At 42.2% G+C, this 14,732-nt stretch overlaps 1 protein-coding gene across 1 annotated transcript; it reads left to right on the forward strand.

Annotated features, from left to right (window-relative positions):
- The first annotated feature begins 494 nt into the window (after positions 1–494).
- On the forward strand, positions 495–12,647 carry LOC139448184 (uncharacterized). Its single transcript, XM_071229706.1, has 4 exons — positions 495–615; positions 2,179–2,295; positions 11,446–11,565; positions 12,024–12,647. Exons 1-4 carry the CDS (start codon positions 544–546, stop codon positions 12,393–12,395), a joined length of 681 nt encoding a protein of 226 aa, XP_071085807.1. The 5' UTR covers positions 495–543; the 3' UTR covers positions 12,396–12,647.
- Positions 12,648–14,732: the final 2,085 nt, after the last annotated feature.

The raw sequence follows: 14,732 nt of genomic DNA on the forward strand, positions 1-14,732 counted from the left end.
GATTACAAGAAAATGTAGCAAAGTTAAGCAAAAAGGGAGAAGACTGATATAAGACAAAATCATCAAATTAATTCCTCGCACCTGTTGAGCAAGGAAACGAAAACGGATTTGGAAATTTCTTTATTAAACCCGCCAACTCAAATCTTTTTCAATGACAATGAAAACATTGGTCTTTTTATTCGCTGAATGAAACGGGTTCAGAAAAGTCCATATGGTCATAAATAACATAATTCGTGCTAATTTGAAACCAGATTTAATCCGAAACGAAAATCATCAATATCACACGATTTTCCACTCGAGTCAGTAACACTTGTTGCGCACGGTCGCGTGTAAGCATTGATTCAACTTGAAATGTTGTTAGTGTAAACATGTTTATCGGGAAAGACAAACATAGTACACATGGCGGCCATTTGCAAGGGTCATTTGTCATGTCTGTCACCGGGTATATATTAGGGGCGAGCCAATCATTCTGCCGCATACCCCTTTCAGTCTCGGAGCTGCTCACTTGGAGAAAACACGAGATCGCGCCCTGAAAGTCTCACAATGATGAGGATATTGGCTTGTCTCATTGTAGTGGCAACATTTTGTCCAACGCAGTCGGCGACACTTCACAGGGTAATTATTTTATATTCTTCATTTAGTTTGGGAATTCATCATTCACTTAAGGAATTTCTTGTAAAAATGTTGTCAGTGTATGGGATTTTTTACATCAAATTTTGCCAAAATCGCATTATGCTATGTGTGGAAAAGAAAAGAATAATTTTAAGAATAAGAAAAATAACTATTTTCAAAATTGTACCGTGCACAATATTGGAGGAAAAGCGAAATTATGTCCTGAACGTCTTTCAACGTTGAAGATAACGGCTCGTCGGATGGTCGTGGTATCGTTTGGTTCATTGAACTCGGCGATACTTTCAAGTGATAATCAGTTTAAATTTTTAACACTTACTTTGATAATTAATAATAAGTATATTTAGTATACTTATATCGTGTTAAATGCTAAAGTATTTTTAAATATATAATTTTACAGTCCACTCTTTGGTTGAGTAAGACAAGTTCCACTAATGTCTGTATTTGCTGCCGCTACGTTGAATTCTTCACACCTATAGAGACTTTGTGAGATATTGGTTACGTGTCATATCTTCGTAATTTCGGAAAATTAGATTACATAGGAGTAAGATATAGCATGAAATAGCGTCATTTTTATAAATTCAATTTGTTTATCCGAACGTGATGTGTAGTGGTAGTGTTTACGAGAAGGTAATATCAGAATGAAATTTAAGAAATGTAATAAATCTGTCATTATTACAACACATCTCGTCTCCCCAGCGTAAGAAATTAATACGAACGCTTTAATAGTCACAAGAGCTTATGAGAAAAAGGACAATGTCTGATTGGAGCCGTTGAGGCTCACGGGATATGTACAATTTAGAAATGAGGAAACGGTTTACAAATCTTTATGCCAGTGATCAGATGTGTTCATGAGAATGAAAATTAGACGTTCATTTCAACAATTGCATGTTTTAGTCTTATGACAACACGTAGGGGCGGTCGGGTAGCCTAGTGGGTAAGCGTGCGCTCGTCACGCCAAAGACCCAGGTTCGATTCCCGATATTGGTACAATGTGTGAAGCCCATTTCTGGTGTCTCCACCGTAGTATTGCTGGAATATTGCTAAAAGCGGCGCAAAACCATACTCACTCACTCACTATGACAACACGTAAGGATAGCGTAATACTAAGCGTGTCAAAAAGGCTGATTTAAGAGGATTTCAGGGGGAAAAAATTGTAATATTTGAACGTAACGATAAACATTTAGATAAGAACAGTACTGGCATATTGTAAGTCTTGGGTCACGGATTTGCTCATACTGTAACACACGAATAGAGCCCTTCTGCCCGTCTGTGGGGCTGTCGGATAGACAAGTGGTTAAAGCGTTCGCTCGTCACGCCGAAGACCCGGGTTCGAATCCCGACATGGGTACAATGTGTGAAGCCCATTTCTGGTGTCCCCCGCCGTGATATTGCTTGAATATTGCTAAAAGCGGCGTAAAACCATACTCACTCACTCACTTCTCCCATGTCACACCGTTATATAACTTAGATTCTGTTCATAGCGGCGATGATTTCATATAATCGATCTAAGTCCGTAGGTTTAATTTATTAAATGTGTTGTTGCAGATTAAAAGATGGAACAATGGCGGGGATGAATTTGCTGTTGCCCCTGGTTACAAACCCATGTCACTGGATGACCCGAGAAGACTTAAGCAGATTGAGACCTACTCCGACAAAGCTCAGGTGAGTAACCACTCGCAGACGCATTAACGCACGCTTTTGTTTTGTTTGTTTGTTGTTTAACGCCTCACTCAGCAATATTCCATCTATTTGACGGCGGTCTGTAAATAATCAAGTCTGGGCCGGACAATCCAGTGATTGACATCATGAGCATCGATCCACGTAATTGGGATACCATGACAAGCATTAACCAATTCAGCGAGCCTGACCACCCGATCCCGTTAGTTGCCTTTTACGGCAAACATGGATTGCTGAAGACCGATTCTACCCCGGGTCTTCACGGGTACGCACATACGCTCATGTAGGTACATGTACACGTAGTGTTGGACGGTTATTTGAAGCTGTCGTGGACATCTATATATCTGTCACAATATGTCATCTAAATATTCAGTCACCGGGTTACCTTGTCCAGACTCGATTATTTTCAGGATATGTTAATCATGAACAAGTCAAATACACTCACTCACTCTCAGTGGTAAACGTCATTGGCACGACTTGAACGTTACTCCCGCACTGACTAACGAATCACAGATTAACGAGTCCATGCATTGTCCAATCAAAATCGCGTAACGAACTTGACATCCGGTTCGTAAACAACATGGATTTCAAGTGCAGATTTCGGTCGACTGCAAGATGTGCACAGCACATGTACCGTCAACTGGGCTTCGAAAGATATTTTCCAAATCTTTTCATGTTTTTAATTAAGATCCTCAGGTAATTTGGTGATCTTCGCGAGATAAGACCCGTTTATTTCAATATAGATCTTGATTATCGATCAAATCGTCTTGACTGGGCGTCGCCTTATCGTTTGAAACAAATGCAAGTAAATATGATAGGTGGAATCTGATTGGTCTGTAGTAGGGACATAGAAGGGACATAACTCGTAATCGCCACTGGTGGCGCTACAATCGAGCAGAGACCATATATCGGTATATGGTCCCTTGATCGAGGCACGAAATTCCAGCCTAGTTCGGCAGGGGTGAAAACTAGACTTTTATTGTCAGTAAACTCCCTTGCCTCAGCGGGAATATGTCGCTGAGTTCACACTTCGTGAAGTCACTCAAATAGTGCGTGAAGTCTCTTTCACTTACTGCACAGAACAGGGATAAGAATGTGAAATTAAAATGCATTAAACTTAATTTTACATTCAAATAAACGTCTGTTATAACTTGACAAAAACGGGGTAAAACATATTTTCAATTTCTTTTTACACTGTAAAAGGAAATCCGTTTTGCCGATTTCGCCGACCCGAAAGTAATGACAATTGGAAATGGTACACTTAAAACGAAGACGTTTTATTCCGACTAATCCAAACATGCTCACGACAAAAACACATTGTGCATACCTGAGGCTAAACAACGATACTGGAGCGACGAACTCTGCTAACACGGGTAATATGGCAACCTTGTGATGCACATGGCCTTTTGAAGAAGAATCTGAAAGGTCAATTACAGTCAATTATAAACCTGTTCTAATAATTCACAATCGTTAAGTCGGTATTCTCAAGCGTCTTGTTAGCGTAGAAGGTCGCGATGAGCGATAGGACGCTTAAGATGCGTTCGAACTATCCCTTCTTGTGTACATTGAACGTTTCTGAAACCTTTTGTGTATTTGGCTGCATACATTTCATTTTGAACAATTGTTGCATCATTTGGGAGATGCAAATTATTTTTTATTAATTGGATTTTTTTTCTTCGTGTCTCTTTTGCTAATATGTTGTTTCAGTAGTAAATCTCTAGTAGCAGATGCCCCAACATATAAATTGTTCAATGTGTTTAATTCAATGGCTTCTTTTTTTAGTATCCAAGTATTACTGTTACTTTGATGAAATAACTTACAAAAACATTATATTTGATTCACACCTGGGTTTGAAAAAAGATGAAGCGCTCTAATAAGGATGTGTTCGTGTTAAACAGCACATGGCGTAATATTCCCCATGGTGAGACATGTATAGGGTACTGGGGACCTATTTCGACCTGAAATGCCCACGGAGAGACAAGTCTAAGGTTCTGAGGACCCATTTCGCCCTGAAATGCCCACGGAGAGACAAGTCTAGGGTACTGGAGGCCTATTTCGCCCTGAAATGCCCACGGAGAGACACGTCTAGGGTACTGGGGGCCTATTTCGCCCTGAAATGCCCACGGAGAGACAAGTCTAAGGTACTGGGGACCTATTTCGCCCTGAAATGCCCACGGCGGGACAAGTCTAGGGTACATGGGGCCTATTTCGCCCTGAAGTGCCCACGGAGAGACAAGTCTAAGGTACTGGGGGCCTATTTCGCCCTGAAATGCCCACGGAGAGACACGTCTAAGGTACTGGGGCCTATTTAGCCCTGAAATGCCCACGGCGGGACAAGTCTAGGGTACTGGGGGCCTATTTCGCCCTGAAATGCCCACGGAGAGACAAGTCTAAGGTACTGGGGACCTATTTCGCCCTGAAATGCCCACGGAGAGACATGTCTAGGGTACTGGGGGCTTATTTCGCCCTGAAATGCCCACGGAGAGACAAGTCTAAGGTACTGGGGACCTATTTCGCCCTGAAATGCCCACGGAGAGACACGTCTAGGGTACTGGGGGCCTATTTCGCCCTGAAATGCCCACGGAGAGACAAGTCTAAGGTTCTGAGGACCCATTTCGCCCTGAAATGCCCACGGCGGGACAAGTCTAGGGTACTGGGGGCCTATTTCGCCCTGAAATGCCCACGGAGAGACAAGTCTAAGGTTCTGAGGACCCATTTCGCCCTGAAATGCCCACGGCGGGACAAGTCTAGGGTACTGGGGGCCTATTTCGCCCTGAAATGCCCACGGAGAGACAAGTCTAAGGTACTGGGGACCTATTTCGCCCTGAAATGCCCACGGCGGGACAAGTCTAAGGTACATGGGGCCTATTTCGCCCTGAAATGCCCACGGAGAGACACGTCTAAGGTACTGGGGGCCTATTTCGCCCTGAAATGCCCACGGAGAGACAAGTCTAAGGTACATGGGGCCTATTTCGCCCTGAAATGCCCACGGAGAGACACGTCTAAGGTACTGGGGCCTATTTCGCCCTGAAATGCCCACGGAGAGACAAGTCTAAGTTACTTGGGGACTATTTCGACCTGTAATGCCCACGGAGAGACAAATCTTGGGTACTGGGCACCTATTTCCACTTTGGATCCCCACGGAGAGACAAACATATGGTACTAACAACTTGGGTTGCCAGTGGGTTTCAACTTCAGCGTTAGAAATTGTCACAAGTCCTGTAAACCTCGCCAAACTGCCCAACAGTTACTGTATCATAAGAGTTTGCTATATGTTATCATTAAAAACACTAGTGGAGTAAAGCTGTTAGTTTCTACCATAAAGTCTTGACAACAAAAGGGAGAGAGGGAGGGAGGTGTGTGTGTGTGGGGGGGGGGGGGGGGGGGGGGGGGGGGGGGGCTATCAAGAACGAGCATGCTTAACACAACAATTCTCAGCAATACACATTCCAAAACGCAGCTGAACAATATACGTCGCCGATACAGCACTCCTATCCAGTTATTTGTCAACACTCATAACGTCTTGCTTCATTTACCCAGCGACTGCTAGTGTCACGTCAATGAGTGTAAGGTCAAAGTAATTGAGATGTATGGCGACCCCGGGTAAACTACACTCCCACCTACACCGCCATGTGTATTGAAACCTCACTTATTATCTCCACCGTCATATCCGTGCTGGAGAAGGATATGACTTTAATTGGGAATATTTGCATCTCTCGGGATATGTAGGAGCGCCCTGGATGATAAAGACGGATTGCTCTTTATAATAATCTGCATGCATAAAAGAATAAGGAATGACACTGTAGAGCTAGGGGGTGCTTTCCGCTCGTAGTGTAGCTGGGATATTGATATAATCGTCAGTGAATATACGTGGAGTTGTTTGGGGCATATCACTTCACTGAATAAACGACTAAATTTTTTATGGTGCAAATAACACAGGGGCCGGAGGTCCTCATTCAAATATTTTTTTTTTCCTGTTTACTGAATATGTGTTCGTAACAAAATATTACTTATTTGAACCAGAGTTTCCTAAGTCAAAAACTCTGGTTAAAGGACATTCTGTCGTGAATAGGACGTTACATGCATTGGCCTTTCACTACGATAGAGCCCAATTGATATTGGACGACGCTAAAAATAGCCGTCCAATCAAATTCCTCTCACTAGCGAAAGAAAGTCAGCGCAAAAGTTAGCGATTGGAAAGATGGAGATGGTGACGGCGCAACGAAATAAAAATATGATGGTGAACGGGCCCAGGTTATTTATCATGAGTGAGTGAGTATGGTTTTACGCCGCTTTTAGCAATATTCGAGCAATATCACTGCGGGGGACACCAGAAATGGGCTTCACACATTGTACCCATGTCGGGAATAGAACCCGGGTCTTCGGCGTGACGAGCGAACGCTTTAACCACTAGGCTACCCGGCCGCCCCTTATGATAGAATGGCGATTTAATACACTAACATATAGAATATAGCACAACATAGGTAGATGTACATGTAATTTAAGGCCCCTTGAAGAATTATGGGTTAGAATTGGTCTTCAGAAACTCATGCTTGTCGTAAGAGGCGACTAACGAGATCGGATGGTCAGTTCGCTGACTTGGTTGATGTTTGTCATCGTATCCCAATTGCATAGATGTATGCACATGATGACAGTCACTGGATTGTTTGGCCCAGACTCAATTATGTACAGAGCGCCATCATGTATAGCTGGAATAGTGCTGAGCTGTAGCTGGAAAAAAATATTTCGATACAAAATTATAAAATGGTCTGTCCCTTAAGGCACAATTATCCTAAATTACCCTAATGCTGGAAATACTCCGCAAAAGTAAGGTGAACTTCAGAACTTGTGTGGCTCGATTTCAATTGTAAGAGTGGATCTTTTGAAGAGATTATTCCTAAATCTCTCCTCAACAAGGGCCGTGCAAATGATCAATCGGGCTTAAGGTAACGCAAGTATTTGTCTTCACGACTGTGTATTGTGGTTTGTGAGAGACGTCAACATCGGGACGTTGTCACACGAGCACCCTCTGTCGGCACTTGCGTGCCTTTACAAGTAGGGCCTGGAGTCCTCATGCTAAGTACACAGAAATACAAAGGTCTTAAAAGGATTTATCTTTTTCTATTCTTTTTTATTCATGTATACATCACGTTGACTTCACCGTTATAATGCTACGAGATAATAATAATAATGATGATGATGATGATGATGATGATGATGATGATGATGTTAACAGTCACATTACCATCCCACCCTACCGGGTACCCATTCACAGCTGGGCGAATAGAGGAATATATTTCGACATTTCAACATGGCAATGTGTCCTGTTAAAGCGTTTTTCGTCTATTATTTTAACAGATTTATTTTGGGGTTTTTTTTAATTCGAGTTTGTACATAATTTTATACAGATATGGGGAGAAACAGTAAAAGTTGTAGAAATTTATTTTGTAGTACTTAAAATTACTAAATAACCACTGTGAATACATGTTTATTCCACTATACCAGGACGACATATACATTACGCTGTGCTTAAGACACAGCATATACAAGTGAGGTGCCTGTGGTTGAATGAATTTAGAAGTCCGAGCTATAGCGGGATGAACTGTAGAATCGAAAGAGAACTACAATAATTAAAAAATAAATTGACATAAACATTACAAAAAGTATAGTTCGTACAATATTCTTAAATCCTCCGCCTATAGGGTCTTTTTTCCCACTCGGTACTTGATTGAAGTCTGAATCTGGTGTCCCCCATCGTGCAATTGCTGGCACAAACCCTATATCATCCCTGTTTAAAGTGAGTGAGTGAGTGAGTGAGTGAGTGAGTGAGTGAGTGAATTTTTGCCACGATGAGCAATAATCAAGCTATATCCCACGGACAGCAATGGTGATAGAATGATTGTTTGTTGTTCAACGCCGCACTCAGCAATATCCCAGCTATATAACGGCGGTCTGTAAATACCAGACAATCCAGTGATTCACATCATGCGCATTCATCTATGCAACCAATAAGCAAGTCTGACCAGTAGGTTGCGAGAGTGCTGTTTAATTTTAATTTTATTTTTCTTCATACAAGTATTTTTTTCTTCAGTCGGTTATCTACACCACGAACGTTGTGTCCTAATCATGGCTGGGGGTCTCTCTGTGAGGCCGAAATTAATCTAGTCAGATAATCAGATCAGCAAAACATTGAGCATGGATTATAGTACTTGAAGATGCACTTAACATGCGGGCTGTTTTAAGGCAGGTGAAGGATGGGCCAATAGCAATAGCTGAAATATGCGCTAATATACTGAGTGAAAGAAATAATCAAACTACTTAATAGAAAAGCGTGTGCTTTGTGTGTGGTATGGTTAGTAATAAACTATGTGACCCGAGAATTTCAGAGTGATATGAAATTTTATACTGCCTCAGAAAGATTATTCAACGTTAAAGTGAACATTTCATGTAGTATCACCCCACTAAAATATTGTCGATGTGAAGCGTTTGTACGGAGTTATTTGTATATTAATTAACTAATATATGTATTATTAAACACAATCTAATTTCTGCAACTTGTTATATTTCTGTAAGATGAGTGAGAGAGTGGCATGTTTCTTATTCTTAAATATTGAATATCTCGATTTCATTTTGAAACGGGGATAAGTTATGTTTTCACCAACCGTCCTTTTGACATTTGACTTTTTGGGCCGGCGGTCCTTTATATTATGGTATTAGCCTTATATGGAATTCACGTGGTGACGTTTACTGCTCTGTGTAAACCCACGAGCATTGCTAGGGCGATGATAAATACAGTTATAAGATCCATGAGAACTGATCAATGCACAACGCAAATAATACATTATTTAATTAAAATGTCAACACATATAATTCAAGTTGTCATTTATTCTAGCAAAATCATTTCAAACCTTTAACAATTTTTTTCAAATTTCAAATTTTCTCAGATACTGAAATCGTAACGTCACACTAAGTCATACATTAGATTTAGTCGTAAACTTTCCTTATCAAGACTGTCTTATTAATAACCCTAACCCAAGCACCCGTAATCTCAACATGATTGTTGCCTTATCGAATAGTTAATAAACGACGCCTTTAACCCTGTGCGGAGCACTCTATTTCGAAACTCTGTCTGAGCGAGTCAAACTTTGTGATTTATATGGTACTGCGATCGGCACTCATATCAGATTTGAGTTTTTGCTCTGTCAAGGCTGGTGACATGCGTCAGGAGTTAATCGTTTTTGTCCATTTGTTTCCCTTTTAAGTCCAGATACGTGGAGTTGCCTGGGCGCCTGACAGATTGCCAATAAATATTTGTGTAGGCGACATTCGCTACCTTCCCAGGGTGTTCCAAATAAGATTTTTTTTTATAAGTCATCGAACATTTTTTATATTTCAAATGCAATACACATTAGTATCAACGAACATTTTTTTCTATTTTAAATGCAATACACATTAGTGTCAATTTCACTAAAAGAATACACAAAGTCCTTTTGAATTTTGTATTTGGGTTGTATATAGGGTGGCACATGGGCCTGTGAGTATCAGTAGAAGTCAAACCAGACTGGTGGTGGATGGTTGGTGAATGGGAGACTGCGCCCGGGGACTTGACTGTTGGAAATTCCCGAGACTTAGGTCCAGATTGTCTAAGCTCAACTTGACTTCAAGTTAAGTGGGATTACGTCGCGGAAACATAAATTATAAGAATGAATCACTGGAATGAGTGAGTGAGTTGGGTTTAACGCCGCTTTTAACAGTATTCCAGTTATATTGCGGCGCGTCAGCTTAATGTGGAGGAAAGCCCGAAGTGATGCAGGTCTCCGACGTTTACCACTTCGGTGAAACCCACAAGCACGGATATGGTGCTTACAAACCTAGAAACATAATCGGGGCGAACCGGGATTCGAACCCACAATCATAGGTTTCTGACGTGCTCAAGGGACGCAACTCTGCACAGCGAATCGCGACGCCTCAGACCACTGGGCCACCCGTGTCCCCGAATCACGGGAAATCAGTGATGACACCAGGTGTTCGTGAAAAAGGTAGGCATGACCCGCTCTACATGTAGCACCCGCCACTCACACAATTTGCTTAAAAAAGCAAGTGTTTGTTTGTTGCCTGACGCCGCACACAATAAGGAAATTACAAGATTTTAACAAGCACTTATCTTTATACTTAGGTGTTATAATCATTAGGCGTTAACTCGAATAATCAGTTAGCGAGCACCTGTCAGTCCTACCCGTAGAGAGTATCCATGCATCACTCCGTGATGAAGTATTAACAATAATTCATCAGTATTAAAGGATGCAAGGATTGAACAGCTGTTTAGAAAGAGCGGGAGGTGTATTTAGAAATAAAATAAAAATGTCAACACATGATTCAGGAAACAATTTTGTTTTGTAGCCAAAAAATAGTAACTAAATTGTTGTATTTGTTAAAAACCTGTCCTCGCATCATTTGGTTATGATTATGTTGACATCAATATGGTTAGTATACTTTTAAAAGGGGGCGGGGCATACCACCACCCCACAGTATCCGTGTTTGGGACACGCCTGATGTGCCGCTGGGTAGCCTAGTGGTTGGAGACAACATTTACAAATTAGGATACACTTTGTGAAGCTCATTTCTTTCCTAAATTACTATACTTCTGCAATACTCCCACACCGGCAGTGGTCATGTCACACATTGTGATTGGAGGTACAGTTTTTTTATTCTTATTAACGCAATGATCCAGTAATTAAACATCTTGATTGTCTTTAACGCGATGCCCTAGTAATAGTTGGTTGGTTGGTTGGTTGGTTGGTTTGTTGTTTAACGCCGCACTCAGCAATATTCCAGCTATATGACGGCGGTCTGTCAATAAACCAGTCTGGACCAGACAATCAAGTGATTAATATCATGAGCATCGATCCACGCAATTGGGATCGATGACATGCATCAACCAAGTCCGACCGCCCGATCCCGTTAATATCCTTTTACGACAAGCATAGTTGCCTTTTACGGCAAGCATGGGTTGCTGAAGACCTATTCCACCCCGGAATCTCCACGGGTCCCCTAGGAATAGAAATTCCAACCTACGCCACAACCAGTTTGTGTATGGGGGAATTCAAGTTGATGATGTAACATTCCTTCTTGCAGGGTTTGACAGTCGTCAAGGATCCATCGGACGGTATCAAGGCCTGTTTCATCACCGACCTGGACCCCGAGTTCTTCTTGGACGTAGAGGAGAAACTTGGCATCGTGAACTCGCCTGACCATGTACGTCTCTCTCTCTGTATTTGTTTTACATTAAGAGTTAACAGGTAACCCTTCATGTATGTTTTTTACATTAAGGGTTGTAACAATGCACCCCTACTATCCAAAATGTATGCGTGCTTGTTTGTGTAGGGAATCCCTGCCGTGACGGAGCTAAAGTATTTTCTGCAGGGGATAAACAATGCTTATTGACAGCAGACAATGGCGATTATGGGAAGGCGTTATCTGTTTACGAAGAAACACGTTCGAATTACCATTTTCACAAACGTTGGCGATTCTTTCAAGGGCAAGCCTTGCAAACATCCACAGCTTAAGTTGGTGCAAAGACGTATTTACGCCTTTGGTTGGTGGAAAACTGGACACGTCGATTGCAATACAGGGGAGGAAACTCTGACTGGCAAAAATACTCTTTGAGATTTGTTTTGCTAACTTTTGCAGCTACATTCACTGACTCATTTCAGGAGCCGTTCATCGTCAGCAGCCCGATGAAATACCAGGAATTTGAGAGGAGGGCTGGACCCATCATCACCAAACTCTGCAGTCGTCTTCACACGTTCTGGCTCAACGAGCAACTCCCACCACCCCTGGTAAAAGGCCAAGCCCCACCCTCTGCCTTCAGAACGCCACCCCCTCTCATCAAGACCCCACCCCCACTCCATCTGGCCAACCACAATGAAGTTGAGACCGTTCTTGCCCCCGGGGCCCTTGCCCATGTGATGAAAACCCCTCCCCCACTCCACCGCGAAATCAAGACCCCACCCCCTCTCCCCAAAGCCATGAAAGTCCCTCCCCCACTCACCCACAACTTTAGAGTCCCCCCTCCCCTGAAGTAGAGAGAGACTTTCTCCTGATACCTGGTGAAACGTAACATGCATTTTTGTGGAGAGATTTGTTAGGCACGCTGTATACGTCGTGTTGTGTATACGCAGATAGAGGATTACAGTACCTGAGTCGGATATATAGGGAGTGGAACTTATCAAACAAATGGCCTGATTTTATTCCACGCTTGTGTTTCTGCGTGCATTGGGAGTATAATGATCACTGATGTCATGTTAGCGAATCCACAAACTTGATTAAATAAAAGTCTTCTGTCATACACTTGTTTTCATTCTTCGTTTATTTCTGTCTCGTCTGGAGTCGATTTGCCTGTTTCCTTACCTTAAATGGCCGGATAACGGAACATCCGTAAAAGGCGACTATGCTTGTCGTATGAGGCGACTTACGGGATCGGGTGGTCAGGCTCGCTATCCCAATTGCGTGGATCGATGCTCATGATGTCAATCACTGGATTGTCTAGTCCAGACTCGATTATTTATAACCGCCGTCATATAGGTGGAATATTGCTGAGTGTGGCGTTAAAAAACAAACAAACCAAACCAAACCTTTCCCAAAACAATTTGTTATACTAATGCTATATGACGGCGGCCTGTGCATTATCGATTCTGGACCAGACAAACCAGTGGCTGATGTTGTGAGCACCTAACGTACGGTGTACGACACGCAATCAACCAAATCACCACCGAATCAATTTACAGTCGCTTTTTATGGGCTGTTACAAGCAAGCTTATCTTTAGCCAGTCCTATTTTAGAAGCAGAAATTGAAATCAGAAAGTTAGATTTAACCAATCAAAGCCAGCTTAAACCAGACATACGTAAGCAGCACTATAGCAAAAACGCTTAAGGCTGAGTTAGCAGTGCCGTGGGCGAGGCAGATTTGAGCAGTACTAGCAGGGCACGATGTCACCTGTTCCATCAAGGTGTGTGTGTGTGTGTGTGTGTGTGTGTGTGTGTGTGTGTGTGTGTGTGTGTGTGTGTGTGTGTGTGTGTGTGTTGATGGTAAAATTGAAAAAATAATAAACGTACGAAATGACAAAGAACCTGCCTGAAGTCAACATATTGTTCCGATGATGTAATGGTATTAATGTCTGACGTCATGGACAGTAAATGACGCCATATAACATTGTTTTCAACAGTGCCGCAGTACGATGTCATATTACTGTAACTGACCAATAAGCATCAAGAATAGCCAAAATACACATGTGAAAATATGGGAAATTTCGAGTGTTCAATTTTACACCTGTGGGTTATATTTTGGCTTGACGTCGCTTTCACCAGGATTAAAGTTTGATCACTTTGGATAAAGCCTTTGCGGTGCAGATAGTAAATGTTTACTCTGCTGTTTGGTGAATTTCACGAGCACACGCATAGTGTCGACCAGGATCATAAGGAGGATATTCTAGGATTCGAGCCTCGATCGGCGGGATGCACTGCGAATGGTGGTTCCTTAGACATCTCGGCTACCTCTGCCCCTAGGACCTTGTGGAAATTATCCTTCCCCGGAATTCCGTCAGTGGCATAACACTAAGTATCATCGTCACTCGAACAATGAAACTAAGGATAGATCTGAACTACTTGAACAATGACAAACACCGCCATTCGAACAAACTAACAATATATATCTATCACCGTCACTCAAACAATCACACAAACACTCACACTAAGGACTGTACCATCATCAAATAACGTCAAATTAACAATATACACCGTCACTCGAACACTCGCACTAAGGACATGTACCATCATCCAATAACGTCAAATTAACAGTATACACCGTCACTCGAACACTCGCACTAAGGACATGTACCATCATCAAATAACGTTAACTTTACAATGTGCGCCGTCACTCGAACACTCACACTAAGGACATGTACCATCATCAAATAACGTCAATTAACAATGTGCGCCGTCACTCGAACACTCACACTAAGGGCATCTACCATCATCAAATAGCGTCAATTAACAATGTGCGCCGTCACTCGAACACTCACACTAAGGGCATCTACCATCATCAAATAGCGTCAATTAACAATGTGCGCCGTCACTCGAACACTCACACTAAGGGCATCTACCATCATCAAATAGCGTCAATTAACAATGTGCGCCGTCACTCGAACACTCACACTAAGGGCATCTACCATCATCAAATAGCGTCAATTAACAATGTGTACCGTCACTCGAACACTTACACTAAGGGCATGTACCATAATCAAATAAAGTCAATTAACAATGTGCACCGTCATTCGAACACTTACACTAAGGACATCTACCATAATCAAATATCGTCAATTAACAATATGCGCCTACACTCAAACACTCACACTAAGGGCATC

Source organism: Haliotis cracherodii, unplaced genomic scaffold, assembly GCF_022045235.1.
Source record: "Haliotis cracherodii isolate W230 unplaced genomic scaffold, xgHalCrac1.p SCAF_7, whole genome shotgun sequence".
Taxonomy (NCBI): Eukaryota; Metazoa; Mollusca; class Gastropoda; order Lepetellida; family Haliotidae; genus Haliotis; species Haliotis cracherodii.